The 20,782-nt window shown below is 53.4% G+C and overlaps 1 protein-coding gene across 4 annotated transcripts in view; it reads right to left on the reverse strand.

Annotated features, from left to right (window-relative positions):
* WHRN (whirlin) overlaps nucleotides 1-20,782 on the reverse strand; it is an 88,577-nt gene that overhangs the window by 10,306 nt on the left and 57,489 nt on the right. For 2 of the 4 annotated variants that reach the window (XM_073806469.1, XM_033858452.2), the window contains exons 4-8: nucleotides 12,040-12,242; nucleotides 10,919-10,955; nucleotides 9,539-9,751; nucleotides 8,514-8,723; nucleotides 5,681-5,713 (exon numbers count right to left, since the gene is read on the reverse strand). In XM_073806469.1, the coding sequence (XP_073662570.1) occupies nucleotides 5,681-5,713; nucleotides 8,514-8,723; nucleotides 9,539-9,751; nucleotides 10,919-10,955; nucleotides 12,040-12,242 (696 nt within the window). The remainder of the gene's footprint in view (nucleotides 1-5,680; nucleotides 5,714-8,513; nucleotides 8,724-9,538; nucleotides 9,752-10,918; nucleotides 10,956-12,039; nucleotides 12,243-20,782) is intronic. The other 2 variants (XM_033858454.2, XM_033858453.2) reach the window with 1 other exon arrangement.

The following is a 20,782-nucleotide window of genomic DNA, read 5'->3' on the forward strand; positions in this document are numbered from 1 at the left end:
GTTCCTCTGCCCCCACCCTCTCATTACAATGGGAGGGCTCTTACATAAAGGTGCTGTTTTCAGCTCTTCATTCTTCTTGCTTCTTTACTCTGATGTCTGGACTACAGGCTCCCCCCACCTCCACCCCAGAATGCACCAGTGGCCTGAGGCTGGGAGTGCCCTCCCCTTTCTGTCAATGGGCAAACTGAGGCAGAGTCATAAAGGCTTCTGGAAGGTCGGCAGTGGAGGCTGCTGAGAGGAAGAGCACAGCGGGAGAGACAGAAACTAGAGAGGGAGTGAGAATAAGAGGGAAAAAGAGAAGGGAGAAGCCTGGGGAGAAAAGACCAAGAAGAGGAGAGCAAGGGGAGAAAGAGGAAGGGAACTTGAGAGAACAGCAAGAGGCGGTACCCTCTCCAGCGCTGGGGAAGAGGAGCCTGTCGCAGCCGGTAGAGCCAGAAAGTCCTGGTGTTCCTGGGGGGCAGGGGGCTGCCCAGAGTGAAGGCGACAGGTCTGGGGGTCCAAAAGGATCAAGTGGCCAGACCCTGGGGTGATGGCCGTGCTGGTGGAGACAGATCATGCTGTCCCAGCCGCTCCGAGCCGGGGCTTGGGTGGAAGTCTGGAAGCTGGAGGGGAGGGCAAAGGATAGGACAGCGAGAGAAACAATCCTCAACACAGAGGGCTGGAACCTGCACCCGCTGGCGAGGCTGAGGCCATGGGAACTGGCACTGGGCCTTTTAGCAGCTTGTCCACTCCTGCTACGTTTGGCCACCAAACCACAGAAGCAGAAAAGCCCCCGGGAAGATGGTGCACAGAGCCCTCCCGAGAGGCAGGTGTGACTGCCTTGTCCCAGCACAGCCCGTGCTTCCTTCTGCCTCCATGCATCTCCCTCCCAATGGTCTTAGGAAGAGGACGTCATTCAGTGGACAGAGAGGGTGACCCAGAATCTCCAGGTCAGGGACAGAAGAGCCCGTAGGACAGGCACTGGAAAGCAGGGCTCCAGGAAGGAGGCAGAAGCCGGTGAACCTGGCTGGGGGAGAACCCTGCATCTTTTATTTTCATTAACCTCTAACCGAAATGTAGCATCTCCTTCCCTTATGAACGGAGGCAACACAGCCCAGCAGAATCAGCAGCGCCTGTGACACAGTCACGGATCTTTCGTAGCACGTGGCGGAGGCTGCGAAGTCCCATTTATGCTCATCACGGCCTGACAATTACAGCTGTTACCGACCTGCTGTCAGACCTTGTTACTGGGCGTGAAAGAAGCACACGTTTTACCATTTGTTTCCATATTTGAAAAAGGCATTTCATCATCTGTTTCCTTTGTAATCTGTGAGTTTTAGTTTTAAACATTTAAAACTGTTATCCTGAGAACGGGTCCCAGGGCTTTGCCAGCTTGCCAGAAGGGTCCGCGGCACAGAAAAGGTGAAGCCCCCCCACCCAACGGTCCTACGTCAGTGTTTAGTCCAGCTCTCCTAGGTTATAGCCGGGCAAACCTGGGCTCTGAGGGGAGCAGGGGCTGGTCATGTTCCAGCAGGCTCTGACCTCCATGGACTTGGTTCTATTTGGTGGAAACAGCTTCCAGCACTCGCAAGTCCCCACACAGGGAGGAGAATGCTCCTCAAAGCACTGGGAGGAATGGTCCTTATTTCAGACACCGGCTGAGGCGAAGCTGCAGCCACCCTGAGGGTCACTAATGCCTCCGGTGAAACTATGGTTCTATGCTCTCGCACCACCCTCCGACCCACTTATCAAAGTGTGAATTATGGAGATGATTTGATTCGAGGCTGCCGTCCTCACTGCCCTTGCTAAGCTTCGTGAGGGTGGGCGCTGTTGTCTCTTGTTCCCGGCTACCAGTGCCCCGCTCAGAGCCTGCATGCGGGAGGTGCTGAGCGAATGCTTGCCACATAAACAAGGAGCGGCAGAATGACTGAGTAAATAGATGGGCTCCTTCCTGCTCCCCCGCTAGGGAAGAACTTGCCCAGAAGAGGACTCCTAAACTCACCCGGGCTGGACCAGAGGCACATGCAGCAGGTGGGATGTGTACCTCTCATCATTTGCTCCCTGTTTCTGGAAAGAGCTGCCTTGACAGTCAGGGGTCTCTGCAGCTGTAGGCGTCTGACACAGGCCTGAGCGCCTCCGCCCTCCTTTGGCCCCGGATGAAGAGGGAAGGCAAGGAGGCCATGGGGAGGAGGCTGACACTGCCAAGTGCTGACAGCCACGCCCTGCACCCCCTTCTCACCTTACTGCAGGGGAGACGGCAACGGCCTTTAGAGGCAGGGGCCCCACCTCCAGCACCCTTTAGCAAGCCTGGGGAGCCCCTTTCCAGGTACATGAGAGGCCTAGAGTGCAGAACCTCTCAAATCCAGGAGGAAGAGGGCTGTGGGTAAGGCCAGGGCAAGTTCCACTGCCACCCCGACCTCAATAGCATCTGCTCCATGGGTACAAGGCTGGCTTTGGCCTTTCAGCCCCTTTTCCTCTGCAGTGCCCTTTGCCAGCCTTTAGAGTGCCAACAGAATCGGCTCCTATATAGTCCACACCTGTAAGTCCACCCCTACTCTCAATCTCCACAACAACCTGTAGACGGGCGGCCTTACCAGCCCACTGTACAGATGCAGAAACCGAGGCTCCCAAAGCTTAATCGCCTGCCCAAGGTGACACGGTTACTAGTGGGGAGAGCCAGCCCTGGTGTGTGGGATTCCAGAGCCTGTGCACTTAAGCCCCTCCCCCACAGGCCTGCTCACACCAGATGAGGAATTCAAGAAATGTCGGGCAGGCCTTTCTTCTTTCACGCAGCTCTCCTGGCCGACATCTTTATGGGAGGGGAATGATACCGTTTGGAGGCAGCCAAAAATTCCCAGGGCTGACTCTCTATTAGACAAATGGAAAATAAACACAATTTGTTGAAGGGGGAAGGCTGCATCTGATTTCCTTTGATCGATTGTGTCTGGTTTGAGGGAAAATGGCTGCAGAATGAGCCACGTTTAGCCTGGGATTGATAACCGTGCAGCGCGATCCAGGGAATTGGGGTTAAATGGGAACCGGCTCCAGGTGGGGCATCCGTCTGCGGCATGTGGGTCACGAGAGCCAGCCGCCCGCCCGCCTGCCCGTCTGAACGCCAGAGCAGAGGACATTTTCCTACGATGTGGGAGGTAACTGTTCAGGAGACTGGAACGTTAGAAGATGATCCTGGGTGGCCAGGGAATGAGGTTTCATTTCGGTTTCTGCTTCACATTTCCTTGAACTCTGCTCTGTGCCAAGCCCTGGGCTGGCAGTGGGGACACAGACAGGAGAAAAATGAGGTCCCTGTCTGACCCCACCAGCTTCCCCTGTGTCCTGGGGAAGACACTCAGGCAGAGGTTAAAGCAACATGGCGGACATTTTAATGGAGATGTGAAAAGCACGCGTGCTCCACGAGGGAAGGGATTTTGGCCATGAGCAAGAAATGTTTTTGGTTGTTGTCCATCCAGATTGTGGGGCATGTTTGTTACTCAGCATCCCTGCAGCAAAAGCTCACTAATACATGGTGGTGTTGCAGACCAGTGCCTGGCACTTAGCAGCAAATGAATTAATATTATTTTAAGCTCTCTCTCAGGAGGAATGATGCAGCCCTTGTTCAAATACACAGATAAGCGGTGGGAACACAGGGCTGCCATTCCTTGCCGTGCCTCCCCTGGAATATTTTCCAGAATCTCCTGACAAGAGGACTCTCAGAGTTGGAGGAGACTTGGGGGTCTGCCTGCATCGTACAGATGGGGAGACTGAGGCTGACGGTGAGTGAGGGGCTTTCCTGAGGGTGCACTGCGTGGTGGGCGCAGAGAGGAGGAAGGGTGTGGGCTCCTGACTCCCCGGATGGGCCTGGTGCCCTGCATTCCTGCATAGAGGGGCTTCCAGGAGGAGGTTTCTGTCCTTGGCTCCGCATGCAGGCAGCATGCGGTGTCCAGTCTGAGACCTGCTGTGGGTGTGGAGGGAGGGTGTTCCCAGGAGACACTGCGGCCAGGGCTGACCAGGCAGCAGGAAGAGCTGGCACCTGCAGAGCCCGTCATCACGTCTCTTAGCAGCTCAGGCTGCACGACCTCCCCAGGCCCTTCCTGGGAATGAACCTGTTCTTGGTTCAAACCCATCCCCGTCTGTTCTCAACAATCAGCGGCATCCTGGTGAACTAAGTCAGATCATGGCAGCCCCTGCTCTAACCTGCCAACGGCTCCCATCTCACTCAGACGCGAAGTCAAAGTCCTCAGCACATAATCCATCACTGCCCTTCCCCTTGCTGACTGCTCCAGCCTCATGGCTTCCGGACTTTGCTCAGACACTCCAGACCTGCTCCCACCTTAGGGCCTTTACATTCGCTGTTCCCTCTGCTGGAAACACTCTTCCCCAGCTGTGGGCAGGACCATCTTCCTCACCTTTTTCAGATCTTACGCAGGCGTCACTTCCTGACCATGCCGCCCCCTCCCCAAGTCCCCTTTCCTGTTTCATTTTTCTCCTTAGCACTTTTTACCACGTAACATACCGTGCATTTCAGTTATTTATGCGGTTTAGTCTGTCATTCCTGCTCTACCCTAAATTCCATAATGGAAAGAATTTCTTTGTAGTTCTTTCACCACTGTATTCCCAGCACCTAGAACTGGATATAGCACATAGCAATCACTCAATTGATATTTGGTAACAGAAGGAAGAGAAAGAGGGAGAGAGGAGATGATAGATAGATAGATAGATAGATAGATAGATAGATAGATAGATAATGCCTAGCAAGCATCTGGTGAGCTGCTTCAGGGAAGAATCACAACCAGACTGCAGTGTTAACAGCACCAGCTCAGAGGTAAGCAGGCCTGGGTTTGAATCCACATTCCACTGTTCACTAGCTGAGCAATCTTGAACAAGTCACTTCTCTCTAAGCCTCAGTTTTCTTCTCCGTAAAATGAGGATCATAGCAGTACTTGCCACACCTAGTCACGGGGCGGGTCAAGGAAGATACAGTTGGAAAGCATTATCATAGTGTCCTGGAGATGCTTGACAAATGCCAGCCAATATTATAAAGGCTCAAATTATTAATATGGACCAGGCTCTATGCTGAGCACTAGGGATTTGATGGTAACTCCAGACACAGCTGTTGCCCTCAAGCAGCCCACAGTCAAGGCGGGTAACCAGCCAGTCTTGTACAAATTATTGGAATATAATGACACAAGAGCCATAACAGCAAGAAGCCCAAGGGGCTGAAGGAGCCAGAGGCTCAAAGTCACCCTCCTTGAGAGGATCAGGGAAGTCTGCTTGGAAGAGGTGGCATGTGAGCTAAGGGCTGAAGCACACACAGGAGCTAGCCAGGCCATGTGACGTGGGAAGGAGAACACTCCAGACAGACAGATTGTGTGGCATATGTGAAGGCCGAGAGGTCTCTCAACAGCTCCATGGCACAGAAATTATCATCCTCATTTTATAAAACTGAGCTCAGAGAGGTGAAACTACTTCTTGAGGTCACACAGCAAGGAAGTGGCAGAGCTGGATTTGAACAGAGGGTATTCTCACTCCAGAGCCTGAAAAACCTGATGAACTGGCAAACAGGAGAGAGTGAGAACCCCGAAGAAGCCCAGCTCCCCACCAGGGCTGGGTGCGGGTGTAAGGACGTGGGGGGAAGGACCACAGCCCCCTGCCTCTGCCCCAGCTAAGGCACTCCCACAGCCCCACTTGGCAGGAAGGACGGTACCTCCATCAGGTCTATAAGCCACAGCAGCCGCTCCTGGGGAGGAAGGGTGGGCAAAAGGCAAAAAGAAAAATACATCAAATAAATATTAGGGATGGAGTGGGCACAGCAAACCCCCTTCCCAAACACCCCTCCCCCCCCCACAAAGGCAAAATAAACAAAGGGATTCTCCAAGTCCCTTTTTTCTTTACTTGGGATGCTGTGGGCAAGAATAAAGAAGGGGTGAGGAAACCCCACTGCTACAATCAGCATGGCCTCGTTCTAACTGCCTCCTTGAAGGAAACCAGGGGTTCCTCACTGCTCTGCAGAAATGACACGTGTCCTTAAAAAGGGCCTTCAGGAGATGGTCATGCCCCTGGAGGCAATCCTGGGGCTCTCCAGCAGTTGAGGCTAGGGTCATTATTCCCACTTGGCAGATGGGAAAACTGAGGCTAAGCAAAGGGAAGTGACTTGTCCAAGGTCACACCTGCAACTGAAAGGCAGAGCTGAAGGAGGACCCTGTTCAGAAGCCTCGATCAGAGAAGACCCAGATTTCAGGGAGGCCCAGGCCCCGTGGTGGCAGAGAAGCTCAGCGTCTGCAAACTGGAGCCCTGGGCTGTGCGTGTGGAGAGCACCCAGGGGGGATGAAGTTTGGAGGGGCAGTGGCAGGTCCTCGGCCCAGTGCTTTCCAGAAGCCACCAAGTGCCTGCAAGGCCCCGGATACAGGGTGGTTTTTCCGGCCAGGCTGGGACGGGTCAGGAAGAACAGAGGTTTCCTCTGCCCTCGGGCTGTGGGCAGCACGTCTGGGATGTTACTCATCCTTTACTCCTCCCAACCAGCTGCGGAAAGCAGCACGGCTGCCCCAACGCGAGGAGGGAGATGGAGCCACTGCGGATGGAGGCAGCCTTTCCACGTTGCCTCTCCTGCCTGTACGATGTTCTCTTAGCACCCACCTCCAAGGGCTCGCCCTGGTCTTGGTTAGCCCTGATCTGACATGCCCAAGCTATCCAGTGGGTCTCAGACTCATGGTTATTCCCACTTCAGAAGCTGGGAGACCCCTTCCGTCTGTCCCATGAACTCCCTGCTCAAAATCATCCCGTGGCCTTTCTGAAGTCTGCCTTTCCCAGGGTGCTCCAATCCACAGAGAGGGTCTCTCCGGCAGGGCAGGGTCAACTGCCACAGCTGGGGCTCAGATGGCCAGGGTCAGCGCTCCCCAGGTGCAGGAGAGACCCTCGGGCTGGGACAGGGTCATGGGAGGCCAGTGCTGAGCTGGGGCCGGGACCCCTGCCCAGAGCCCTTCCTGGGTATAATAGTTACCCTGAGGCGTCTTAGTGCTGCAGCCTGGCCTGCCATCAGGGCCTCGGGCTGCCGTGGCCAGGGCCACCCAGGGCCTCAGGTGATTTAACCTAAACCTCTTGCCTCCCAGGTTAGAACACACCCCATCCCACCCACTGGATTTCTCATCCCTGATTCTAAAGGGACCATCCCAGAATTAGAGTCGGCAATCCTCCAAGTTTTAGAGCAGTGACTGATGTGAAGCCAACACATGGACATCATCTCGCCAATCTCTGTGGAGTTGGACCCAGAGAGAAATAAACCCTCGGGCCAGGGCCCCCGCAGCCTGAAACCAGCTCATCACCTGTGTGCTACATCAGAGCCAAACATGCAGCCCCAGGCAGGAGGCAGCCTCCTCCCTGCCCCAGAAGTGATCTGCTCATCCTGAAGCATGACATCGCCTCACTGCAGCTGCGTCCAGAGCCAGGAGGAATATGTGGCAGCTTCCTGGTCGCCCCAGGAAGGACGAGGACTCTTGGGGGATGAAGGTGGCTTGGGATGGTAGGGATAGGAGGTAGAGGAGTAGAAGTTTCCCCAGAAACTCAGATCCCCAGAGCAAAAAAAAAAAAAAAAAAAGCTATATTGGGAGCTGGAGTCCCCAAGGGAAAGGCGCACATGCTCCAGGGCTGTCTCCTGGTGGCTGCAAGCTCACCTGTGCCCACTTACCACCTGTGTCAGCAGGTGGACGTCACTGCACTCTCAGACCTCCTGCTCCCCCAACAGGACAACGAACACAGTCTAACAGAGATTCCACCCGTAAGAGCTCCCAGTTCAGTGTCTGGGAGTAACGGTGTTTAAGGAACTCGACTTCCCCACTCCCTTTCCGCAGCAGAGAGGTGCTGAATGACCGACAGACGGGAAAGGAGAGGATGGGGCCAAGCCGGCTCTCCTGACCTCCAGCTCCGGCTCTCCCGAAGGCACGGACCTTAATAACTGGCTGTTCCCCACGATGGATAATAAGGCATTTCCTCTGCCCTTTCCTTACAAAGGCCTCCCGGGGTTAATCTGCCTCTGAGCATGTTGGGGGCAGAGTGACACCATGAGATGGACCAGATGCTTTTCTAGGGGCTGGCGAGTCTGGGAAAAAGTCAGGCTGGGCTTCGGGGCTCCAGAGAATCAGGAGGGTGTGTCTCAGGGAAGATCCCAGTCACGACCACGACCACGAATGCGCTGTGTGGTCTCTCGTGGCATCCTCGCATGAATTGGCATTATTTTTTCTATTTGTCTCATGACCTGTGTTTTTCACCTTTCTCCCCCAGCCTGCACCCTATCCCCCAGACTCTGGGCGCCTGAGGCAGGGCCACAGCTGCCTTGTTCACCTGCTGGCATGCAGCAGGCCCCCAACCATTAGGAGGTTTTCACAGGTGAAAAGACAGGCTCGGAAAGGCAAGAGCTGGCAAGGGCTCGAATCCCAGCACAGACGCCCAGTGCCGGGATTCGAACCTGGAGGGGTCTCACTCCAAAGCCGTTATCTTAACGCCCCTGCTGGCCAGCATCCGGGGACGGGGCAGGGGCAGCTCACCCTGGCTGAGCTGACAGTGGTGGAGGTGCCGTGGCTGCCCGTGGACGAGCCTGTGTCGCTGCAGGAGACCATGGAGTAGGTGTCCCCGGCCACAGGGCTGGGGGGCTGCCGTGCCTTCATTGACTCGATCTCCCGCCTCAGCACCAGGTGGTCGAAGCGGTCCAGGTCTTGCGGGGAGATGGTACCTCTCACCTCAGACAGGAGCAAGAACTGGAGGCAGGGACAAGGCGGGCACTCAGTGGGGAGCTCCACCAGCAGGTGGGACGGCCCCCTGCCACCCCAAATGACCCGCATGCAAACCTGGCCACTGGCCTCCCCTCCTTCACCCTCGGGGCTCCCCACTGTCCTAGGAGAAAAGTCCAAGCACCTTCGCCTGGAGGCCGGGCCCAGCATCATCTGACCCCTGCCTCCATCTCACCACTTCCTCCCCGGCATCTCAGCCTGCACATACGGCTGCAAGTCCCTGAACAGGAAGCCCCTGGCTGTCCCTTCCCCCTCCTCTCCAAACTGTATTTCCTCTGTTAAGTCTTCCCAAATGTAACCTCCCAGTGGATTTAATCACTTCTTCCTCCGTGCAGCTTTTGAACCTCAGACAGACTTCCACTAGAGCAGGGTTCTCAAAGAGGGCAGCACGGCACAGTCACTTGGGGGACTCGTAAAAATTACTGGTGGCCGGCTCCCATCCACAGAGGTGTGCGGTCAGCCGGCCTGCGGTGGGGCTCGAGCATCGCTCTTTAAGAGCAGCCCAGACGACTCTGAATGTACACTCAGCATGGAAAGCCGCTGCATTAGGGCCCCAATCACAGGGGACCTTAACTGACAGTTTCCCCAGGAGTCTGCGGGCTCCCCCGGGGCAGGGTCTGTCTCGGTCACCAGCCTCCGCCTGGGGTTCAGTCTGGGCCTGACTTTTTGTGGGCTCTCAGGAGAGGAGTGGGGGACAGAGGGCGGCAGGGAAGGATGCGGAGACCCTGAGAGCTGAAGCCAGGCGCCCCCAGCCCCGCCTTGCCCTAGGAGGTGCGGGTCACCTTGGCATGGGTGTTGAGCAGCTCAAACAGGGCCATGACGAGGGCGTCCACGGACACGCTGCCGCCGCGGTACTCCTCCAGGTAGTAGGCCATGGTGGCACGCTCCCGCGCGCTCAGCAGGTGCCGCGCCTGCGCCTCCAGCAGCACCCGCGTCTGGTTCCCCAGGCTGCTCAGGGTCACCTGGGAGCCGGCCGGCCCCTTGTAAAACCCCAGCTGAAAGACAGCAAGACAGAGGCCTGGGAATTCGGAGCTGCTCTGGAGGCAAATGGCCAGGCCCAGCCAGCGACCCCCCTGCCGAGGGATGGGGTGGGTCCCTCTGAGGTCTCGGCCTGCGTGGGAAAGCTGCAGATGTTACCGCTGTGTTCCCAGAGCACGCGGCCTCGTGCAGTTGCAAAGTGCTCTCACGGCTCGTGTAGCACGTTTACATGTTATCTCATCAGAGCCTTGTCACCATTCAGAGTCGAGCAGTATTATTTTGGTGCCCATTTTACTCTCTAGGTTGAAATATCTTTCTTGGTATGGGGATAATAGTAATTTTATTTCCAAAACATAGCTCAGATCTGCACCCACACACTCCACCCTTCCCGGCACTGCCTCTGCCACCGTCAGCTGTGTCTAAGACGCCATCCGGTCTCCCTCCTTGTCTTTTCTGCCTCTCTCTGTCACCTACACGGAGCTGCTGAGAGGACCTCGTAAAAACACAGATCTCCTCACCTTGCTCCCCTGTTTAAGCCCTTCAGAGGCAACCTATCATTTTAGGTTAGCAGGCAAATCTCTGACACGACCCACTGAGTCCTGTGTGATCTGGCTGTCCCACCAACAAGCCAAGTGTGGCACCTGCCTCAGGGCTCTGGCACATGCAGTGCCCTCTGCCTACGCCATCCCTCTCCTGCTCCTGCCCAGACTTTGATCTCACTAACCTCCACTTCTCGTTCGGTTTACGGCCCAGACACCGTGTCACTACCTCGCAGAGTCTTTGCCCTCTCCCTCTGGCCTCTCCCCCAATGTAAACTAGGTGTCTCCGTCATTCTCTCTCATCAGACGCAGCACCTTTCCTGGATGGCACTGAAAGTCTTTTGTGATTAGATACATGTGCAGTTTTGTTTTGTTTTGATGTGTGTCTCCTTCACTGGGGATAACCTCCACTGGGGTGGGGACCTGATCTGTTCCGTTCGTGCCGTTAACCCAGGTGTCCAGGGCGGTACCCAGAACCCGGTGGCACTCACAGACGTGTGTAGGATGGAGGATGGACAGTCAGCGGGCTGACCAAATGAAATGAGATCGTGTCCGTGAGTCTCTCAGCCCACCCTGCCAGGCCCAGAGCTCCCCGCATGGGGAGCTGTGAAGAAGCTGAAGATACCCAGACAGAGAGCAGCCTACCTTGCTGGTCCCCTCTGCTGTGAGATCCCCAGGAAAGCTATGAAGAAAGACAAGCATGTTCAGCCTCATGTCTGAGCAGTTCAAACAGGCACGGGGAAGGGAACGGCTGCTTTGCTGCGGGACGAGCAGAGCTTTGGGAGAACTCTGGCCTGCACTCGCCGGGGCCACTCAAGGGAGTATCAACCCCTAGACAGACGGGCAGCTTCTGTCCTCCTGACCGACCATGTGGATGGCATTTCTAAAAGCATGCAAGGTGGCATCCTGAGTTGTTTCCAACCCTGCAGGGGCCAGGGAGGTAACAAGGAGAGGAGAGACTAGACGGCAACTGCCTCGTGGCCTCAGGGTCAGGCCAACGTTAGGGAGGGTGGGGATGAGGTCAACTGGAGGTGCTGAAGTGCAACGCGCAGGTGCAGCTTGGTTCCCGTCTATTTTCACAAAAAAACGGGGCTCAAGCTGCCAGGATCCCTGATTTTCAAGAAGCAGCCAGAAATCCAGTTTTTTTCATGGGAAACCAGATGACCTTTTAAATGTTGGTAACTAATTTTTTAAAATGATAATACTGTGCAGGTGAAAGGAAGAGAGGAAGAAGGGAGAAAGAGATGCTCTGGGTGTGTTTGGCTTGGGGGCCACCAGCCAGTCTGAGACTTCTGATGGAAGTCCAAAGGTGACACTTTACATTACCAGCAGCTGCACAGCCACCTGGCAACTGTATCTCACTTTGTGACTCCCAAGGCCCTTTCACCCAAGTGACGCATGGGACCCTCATCCACACACCTGGGACGGGGGCTGGGGTTGTGATTCCCACTCCTCAGACAAAGCAACTGAGGGCCCAAAAGCAAGTTATGTGATTTGCTGGGGGGCAAATAAAGACCGGGAGAGCCGGGTCCTGTGGCTCAGCTTTCCAAGGGAAACCAAGGCCAGGACGGGAGAAGGGATGTGCCCGAGGTCCTGCCTGGCAAACGGAAGGGACCCTGGGGCTGGGACCACAGGCTCTGGGAATCAGCGCAGTCTTCACAGGTCAGGGCATGGTGCATGGCGAAGAGGTGGGAAGGGCTGTTACTGCCTTTCAGAAATGGCCCTGGGGTCCTGGGGCTCAGAGCGAGAGAGCAGGGCAGTCACACCCTGTTGAGTGCGTGGCGGTGTCCCCGATCCGGGAACTGGCAATCCACTTGGTCTTGTCCACGGTGGTTCGGGCACGGGGCAGCCTCCCGACATCCTTCACCGTCAGGATGAGGTGCTGGGATGACTTGAGCAACCTGACCGCTTCGTCGTGCAGGATGTTGAGAAAGCTCTGCCCGTTCACCTCCAGAATCTGGTCCCCAACCTGCCAAGACCACAACACAACACAGTCACCTGGGCTGTTTGCAGGACACCGAACGTCAGGGCTTCAGAGCCCCGATCCCAATCCTCCTGGGTAGCCTACCAAGGAGGTCACCGAGCCTCAGAGAGTCTATGCGGGTGCTTGAGGTCATACAGCAGGAGGCTCTATGCGGGTCATACAGCAGGAGGCTCAAAGAGGTTACGTGAATTCCTGAGGGTCACACAGCAAATCAATGGTAGAACCAACTGTCCAATCCTGATCTTCAACTCACGTTCCTGTCACTGGAAAGGGCCACCTCCCCTCAACTTAGCAATGGCTTTGAGGGATGTGTCTATGAGATTCCCAAGGGTCCCCTGATCTAGAAAACAAAAGCCATTTCAGAGGCCTGGAGGTGGGTGGAATTGGGGGTAGGATGAGGTGTGAAGGCAGAGTTCCATTATTTTCCTTTTACACTTCTACACTGTTAAAATTTTTTTTTACAAGCGTTGTAAATTTTTTTACAAGCTTGTAAAATTTTTACAAGCGTGCATTCTTATATTACCTTAAAGTGTAAACATCATTTTAAGTTACTCAAGAAAAAAGTAATAAATGAGAAAACTAGCCTTCTGTTAAAGGAATAAATATATTGCTTGGATTCTTATGACAAGAAGGCGGTTTGGGGGCTTCCCTGGTGGTGCAGTGGTTAAGAATCCGCCTGCCAATGCAGGGGACACGGGTTCAAGCCCTTGGTCTGGGAAGATCCCACGTGCCGCAAAGCAACTAAGCCCGTGCGCCACAACTACTGAGGCTGCACTCTAGAGCCTGCGAGCCACAACTACTGAGCCCATGTGCCACGACTACTGAGCCCGCGTGCCACAACTACTGAAGCCCGCGCACCTAGAGCCCGTGCTCGGCAACAAGAAAAGCCACTGCAATGAGAAGCCCACGCGCAGCAACGAAGACCCAACGCAGCCTAAAATAAATAAATTTTAAAAAAGAAGGCAGTTTTATTTTGTAATGTAAGAACATATTTTTTAATGAAAGGAGTAAAAAACAGAGAGAAAACACTAGCCTTCCAATAAACATAAGTATGTGACAAAACCAGAAGAGGTTGTCTGGGAAGCTCTTGCAGTGTGACCTGGAGCATGTCAGAAGGACGTGCAGCATGTTTAAACTCGGAGGTTCAGTGCTTTTCCTCTGTTCACCGATGGGTGACCAGAGGGGGCTGCCCAGGGTCAAAGCCCACCGTGGCCTTGAAGGGCAGCCCCATAATGCCAATTATTTTTTATTTTTTATATGTGTTTATTTATTTATTTATTTGGCTGAGCCGGGTCTTAATTGCAGCACACTGGATCTTCACTGCCGTGTGTGGGATCTTTTAGTTGTGGCAGGCAGGCTCCTTAGTTGCGGCTCACAGGCTCCTTAGTTGCGGCTCACCAGCTCCTTAGTTGCATGTGGGATCTAGTTCCCTGACCAGGGATCAAACCCGGGCCCCCTGCATTGGGAGCGTGGAGTCTTAACCGCTGGACCACCAGGGAAGTCCCCATAATGCCAATTATTCCTGGCCGCTTTTCCTTCTCGCCCCGTCCCAGCCTGCTGATGGCGCATGGTCACCCCCAGGGGCGTTTTCCAGCGTTTTTCAAAGCAGAATTTGGAAAAGGTGAGCCAATTGGGAATTTGGAAGAAAAAGAGAATAAGATGTGGTGATGAGGCTGAGAACTGAAACCCTGGTCCCCAGGTTCTCATCTTTTCTTTAACTCCTCACCTGCTGTTGGGGAGTTTCCAGAACAGAAAGTGGTTACAAATTCAGACTTTCCGACCCTCCTCTGCACCAGCGTTGATGTGCTCAGAGAAGGCCCACTGCATCTTTGCCTCCACAACCCCATTCAACATTTCCTGCACACCTACTACGTGCCAGGCTCTGAGCTGGGGCACCACGCACAGCCAGACAGATCACATCCTGCTCTCAGGGTGCTCAGCGGGCTCCGTTTTGTGCTATAATTGGGTTTTCCCACCAGCCTCTCCACGCTATGTCCCCAAGGCCCGGCACACAGTGGGAATGCAATAAAAATTCATCGAATGAATGAAGAGTCAGACACCAGTCCCTCCATTCCCAGCTCCAGGACCATCTCTGCTGCAGCTCAGTGGGGACTAACACATGACACCAGCCTGGGGCCCCAAGTTTCAAACCACTTTTAACCAGATGCTGACTGTATGTCAAGAACCTTGTCTGTCCCTTTACATAGTTTTCCTTATTTAGTAGCTTCAGTATCCTGCCGAGTAGGTGTCATTGCTCTGCATCTCACCAGAGAGAAGACAGAGGCTCAGAGAGGTTAAGTAAATAGTTTGTGGTCACAGAGCTAGTGAAGAGGACAGCTAGGGTGTAAACCCAGGTCAGGTCCCAAGGCCCTAGTGCTTTCTACTACTGGGCTGCTGTCGGGCTTCAGATCCAGCATGTCCAAAGCCTGCCATTCCTCCCTAGCCCTGCCTGCAGCATGCAACTCTGAACACCCACCCCCATCATAAACTCTGCCTTTATTCCCTGAGTAGACTCTCCAGGAAGTCTCACCTTCCTCCTCTCCCATCGGTCCCCTAAGCTGGGTCCCCACCTGCTCATACCTGAGCTCCTGAGCTGGCATCCTCCTCCGTGCATTAACTTCTAAACTGGCCTCAGACCTAGCACCCGATTCATGTTTCTTCAACTTTTTGCTTTCATGATGTCCTTCCTGGCTTAAAAACCTCAACAACCCTTACAATCCAGGAGGCAGCGTAACACTATGGTTAAGGGTTTCAAAGACCATCAGATTCAGGTCCAAATCCTGGCTCTGCTACTTTCATGCCACATGAGCTCAAGCAAATTCCCCAATGAGCTTTTGTCCCTTAGTTTCCTCTGGTGTAAAATGGGGAATCCTAGCCCAGGATTGCCCTCCAAAATCTCTACAGTCATCAGCATGTGTTTCCCAACACCACCAGCAATATCAACAAATTTTTTCTCTCTTTCTGCATCTTTGAGCTCCCTAGTTGAGAAACTGGGGTCCCTGAGAACTTAGGCAACCCCAGCTGGTTTCCTTGTAAAGAGCTAGAGGTGAAACCCAACACCTGATTCGGGGCTTGGCACACAGCAAGTGCTCAATAAGTGCTTATGCCCGGAGGTATGGATTTCGCCACTTCCCACTGTGCCTCTCTCCCAGCTGGTGTTCCCCGATGCTGAGAAGCAGAGCTGTGTCAAAGGAGAGCTTCGCAGGCAGGCATTCGGGCATTACGGAGGGCGGAGGGATGCTCTCAAGGCAAGGACGGCCCCCTCGGCCCACATCATCACAGTCTCCCTGAGTAGCGGCTCTACCTCTCCCCTCTGCCCCTGGTTGTCCCCCCACAGATCCTAGCTGGAGCTTTTCATCTGCTGAAGTGCTCTGTTTCCTTAAGTATCCCTCTCAATAGCTTTGGCTTTTGTTAAGCTAAGGAAGTCAATTTCAGTCTTTTCCACACACTTTATTTCATCCCAGCAGTTTAATTAAAGGAAGTAACATCTGAGAGACCAGATAAGTGAGGGCATCCTTTCGTGAGCAAGCCTCTCTCTCCCTACAGGTCCAGGCCTGGGGGAAGCAACTCAATTCTACAAGCACCTACCTGGCCCCTCACAGCGAGGCTGGAGAAGCAGGGAATGGCCCAAATATTGCATGGGACGTATGTACACTAAAAAAGGTATTCGCTCTTCAGCTGGAACTCAGATTTAAATGGTGGCCTGTATTTTTATTCGCTAAATCTGGCAACACTGAGGTCGGGGTGTCAGTAGCCTCTGGGGGCAATGGTTCTTGGGGGGGTGTGTACCGATTTAGTGCTATGGTTTCCAAACTTCAGTTACTCTCCCTTCCCTGAGCCAGGCACCTGTTATTCATGCAGTGCTGTGAGTCACCGGCACACGTTTACTGCAGCCTCCTCGTAAACATTAACATCCATGAAATCAAAGGTCTGCTGTGCTAATCACATTTCCCCCTAACGTCTGCTGAATGAATCCCTACCCGATCTGTGAGTCAGTGTGGGGTTCATGTGCAATCCACTTGGGGAACAGGTGTGAAGTAGGAGTCACACTCTGGAAACCCCAGCTTAATGGGGGGTTACGTGAGCCCGTCTTCCCCATCTCTTTCCATCCTCTCCTATTTTTCTTCTTCTTCAGAGCCTGTTTTAAAACCGAAGCTCTAGACGGGGCTGTCTCCACGCAGCCCTCTGCAGCATCTGAGTTGGTCTGAGTGACTCCCATTTCTGTGTCCAGCTCTCTCTCTCATTCCCTCTACTTGTTGGAAAGCTTCCCGAGGTCCGGGAGCCCTGTCAGAACAGGCGTTTGCACGTTCACTGTCATTCAGAATTCACAAGCCACGGTCAAATAAATCCAGCGTCTCACGTGCTGCTCACAGCAGCCCCAGGCCAGCAGGCTGTGGAGTCCAGTCCCTACGGTCCAACAGAAAGATGCCCGTCGTTCTGAAGCCAGGCAGCCATGACACAGGGGCTGTGCGGTCCTGCACCACTCAAGTACACTCCTCGTCTGTAAAAGGCACATGATACTGCCCGCCTTTTCCAGGTCTCTGAGAAGCAAGTGGGACCACTCAGCACAGAGCCTGACACTCGAGAGGCTTTCGAGAGATTTTCATTCACTTCCCTTCCAAATGGCGGGGACAGGTTGACATGTCAACTTGCTCAAGGTCATGGTCACACGTGGACGGTGAGCCAGCATTGGAGCCCAGCCTCTGCCCTATTATCCCCCAACCCTGTGCCACCTTTATCCCACACAGTGTCTGGCACGCAGAAGGCATTTAGTAAACGGGAAGGGATTGCAGAGACCCCTCCTCTCTACTCTCCCATGCTCACTTCCAGTTACTTCCCCTTTTCCTTTGGTTTATGCAACGTGAAGTCCAGGTGGAGTGTTTAAAGGTCTTCATCTGGCTCTTCTCCTAAAGCACTCCCCCTCCCACACACACAAAAAATACCTAAGAGCTCTCCGTGTTCATTCATTGAAATGTTACTCTCTCCTTCCCACGGTAGCCAGCTCTGAGTTAGATAACCCGGGTGGGGGAGGGGGAGGGGGAGGGCAGATTTAAGGCAAAAAGGAAAAAGGAAAGTGTGGCTACTGTCAGGCCTCCCAAGGTCCCCTACATATGGGGAGACAGGCAGCACAGGGACGTGTCAGGGACCACAGAGCAAGGCAACAGCAAAGCCCAGACCCTGAGGCTGATTAACCAAGAAAACACCCACCAGCCCAGAGCTGTCAGGACGCGACCCCCTGGAGAAGGGAGAGACAGGAGCAGAGTGTGACTGAGTGTCTAATATTTGCTCAGCTTTCCGACAGGCGCCGTGGGGAGGACGTAGAAGGATGAACAAATAAAGGAGTCTTTCTTTTATTTGTCACCACGGGCATCCTATTCATCACCAGTGATGAAGGAGCAGAGGGTGGAGAGCGGGAGTGCCCTTCATTTTAAGGCAGAGGAAAGACTCCTCCAACATCCACAGCCATCGAGTGACAGGCTCGGGTCCGGGATGCTCCGAGGAGAGAGCAAAGGGACTTCAACGAGGACAGGACACTGATTTTCCCCTGAACTTGGCCAGCCAACCACCAGGAAGCAGGAATTCACTCCCCCTGGGTCTGAGGCCCCTGGAGCAGTGGAAAGAGCTCAGCAGGCTTAGGAGTGAGCTGGCCTTGGTAATGATCCCCTCTTACTCCTTAAGAGACTTGGGGAAAATAATGTTACCGCTCTAGGCCTTGCTTCCCTCAAAACGGGACAAGACCAGCATCTGTGAAGAGTGGTACACCAACTAAATGAGAAGCCATTCGCCGTGTGGTTACTGAGCACAGACCCAGGGGTCTTGCCCTCGGGATCTAATTCCAGGCTCTGCCACTTCCCAGCTGTGTGACCTCGGGTAATTTCCCTGCCCTCTCTGTGGCTCAGTTACCTTCTCTGGAAAATGGGAAAAGCATCAGTGCCTACCTCATAGGTCTGAGGATTAAATGAGTTAATACCCTCTCCACTGGATCCTCAGCACCTAAAACAGCACCTGGCACATGGTAGGTGCTCAATGAATATTTATTGAATGAACACATACAAAGCAGATAAAACAGTATCCAGCATACAGTAAGTCCTCAATAAATGTTAGCTGCGTTTTTGAAAACCATGTTTACCCTTAAAGTGACGCTTGGTCACTCACCAACCAAATACTGCAATTCTGCCTCCTCTGAGTCTCTGAAAGCCATACCCTCCGCCTTTCCACCTTCCCTGTCAACACTCACACGTGATGGCCACACCCACGAGGCACATATTTTTATCCCCATCTTACAGATGAGGGGCTGAGGCCAGCAAGTGAAGTGACAAGAGCTGGGATTTGGCCTTCGTTCTGCCAGGCTGCCAAACCTCTGCTCGAACCAGTATTGGCTCCTCCTTGAGGAAAAACCAGCCTATCCTTCCACCTCTGACATGACCTCTCAGGCCCGGGCATTCTGCCATGCACACAGTAGGTGCTCTGTTCTTGCCTGCTGCAAGGAACAAACGAGCCCAAAGAACCCATGGAAGGATGGCAGCAGGGCTGAGCTCTCACATCAGAGGGAGGCAGGGGAGAAACCTGCCAACCACTCGACCCCTGTGCTGAGCTGGCAGGCAGGAATCCATCCTCTCTGGATGTGCACACCGGTGGGAGCCTTGCTGGGCCAGCGCCTCCTTCTTTACCACCTTCCCAAGACTTTATTGAAATGGATTTTGCGGCTTCAAATGAGGACCCCGCTGACTGTAGCATTACCACAACGAAAATTCAAATTCTACTGAAGAGTTTTATTGCAATTATGAATCTTTAATACTCTTCCATGTCAGGTTTAAAACTTTAATGGGCTTGTTTTCTTTCTTGCTTTTTTTTTTTTTTTTTTTTGGTGAGCAATGCAGTTTTAATGAGATAACATTAGTTTCTTCCAACAGTTCAGAAGTCAGTAAACCTTGTCTGTATTTTTTTTAAAAAGGTCAAGGTCAATGCTCAGAAGGTTCCTAGAACAAGCAAGCTGTGGGTGAGGGCTGGGTCTGGGTGAGCTCATCACACAATCCTCTCTGGTAAACCTTGCTCTCACAAGGCAGAACCCACTCGGACATGCCACGGATGGAACTGGCGGACCCGGTGCATTCTGACTTCCTTCTGGTTCCTTCTTCTCACACTAACACGTCCATTGTCAGTCCTTGCTTACTCTATTCGGGACATGGGCAGCCCTCAAAGAAGGCCTGCTCTAACCCCCAGGTCATCAGTGGAAAAACTGAGGCCCAGAGAGGGGAAAGGACTTGCCCAAGGTCATACTCTGAGTCAACGGTGGAACGAGGGCAGAGAAGCCACTCCTGAGCTCTTCTCACAGGACAGTTTGGCTTTCAAGCAAACACATCAGAGCACTTACAACGGTCAAACCCAGGAGGAATAACAGCTATGGAACCCCTTGAGCACCTCGCTCAGGCCAGTGGCCTCGTACAGTTTGGCTCTACACTTAATAAGCACCACCTGAGGCATGGAATGGTCTAGCCTGTTCTATAGATGAGGGCAGTGAGGTTCAGAGAGGTGAAGTCACTTTCCCAAGGACACCCAGCAGTCAAATAGCAGAGCAAGATATGAACCCAGCCCAACTGCTATTCTGAGCCTGACTTGTATCTGCCTGCTCAACATTTCAACTCAGGTGATGCAAAGGCACTCTAAACCAGCACTGTCCGAAAGAACTTTCTGCAGTACCAGCCCCAAAGCTCTCATCATAGCTCGAGACCATGCTGGGCTGTAAGCACTGCGTTCAGGGCCAGAGTCCTGCACCCCCCTTGCATGGCACATGGGAGGCACCCCACCAACGCCTGACAGAATCAGTAACTTGTGAATAAACAATTAGATGAATGGATGAACAAATATACGAACAAGCAAGCTAGTCCCCTTGCCCTTTCTGGTTTCTGTAGACAGGCAAGAGACATTTTCCATTTACGTAAAGGTCTAGTTTGACAAGGCCAGGGCACGTAGGGAGCCTGGGTACTTGCAGCCTGGCTCTGCACTGCAGCAGGGAAAAAACATCCAATTTGTCAATCACAAGTAAGGGAAAGAGGTAAAAACACAAACCACAATTTAGTTTTGGCTGGAATTTCACTCTGGGAAATGGTGCGCATGTATCCAGCCCTTCATTTTGGAAGAGAGAAAACTGGGGTGAGGGGTAGAGAAAATACGTCATGGGTCTGAGGCCTCCTGGTAAGTTGGGGTAAAGCTGGCCTGGAACTAGCCCTCTCACCTGCGTTGTGCTGTTCCACAGACCTGTAACACTCAGTGAGTTCTCAAGTTCAAGCCTTCATATACACAGAGTGACCAATCAGAAGAGGTAGAGTATATATTCTATGCTCTATACTCTACATTTATAATGGTGACAGAAGAGAGAAAACAGGAATCAACTTAACAGGAAATGTGCAACACACATGTGAAGAAAACTTATAACACTCAAAATGGACTCAACAAATAGGAAAAGAAAAAAAAGAGATGGCCTGTTGTTGGAAAGGATTCAGCATCATTAGGATGTTAATTCT

Source organism: Tursiops truncatus, chromosome 6 (genome assembly GCF_011762595.2).
Source record: "Tursiops truncatus isolate mTurTru1 chromosome 6, mTurTru1.mat.Y, whole genome shotgun sequence".
NCBI classification, from domain to species: Eukaryota; Metazoa; Chordata; class Mammalia; order Artiodactyla; family Delphinidae; genus Tursiops; species Tursiops truncatus.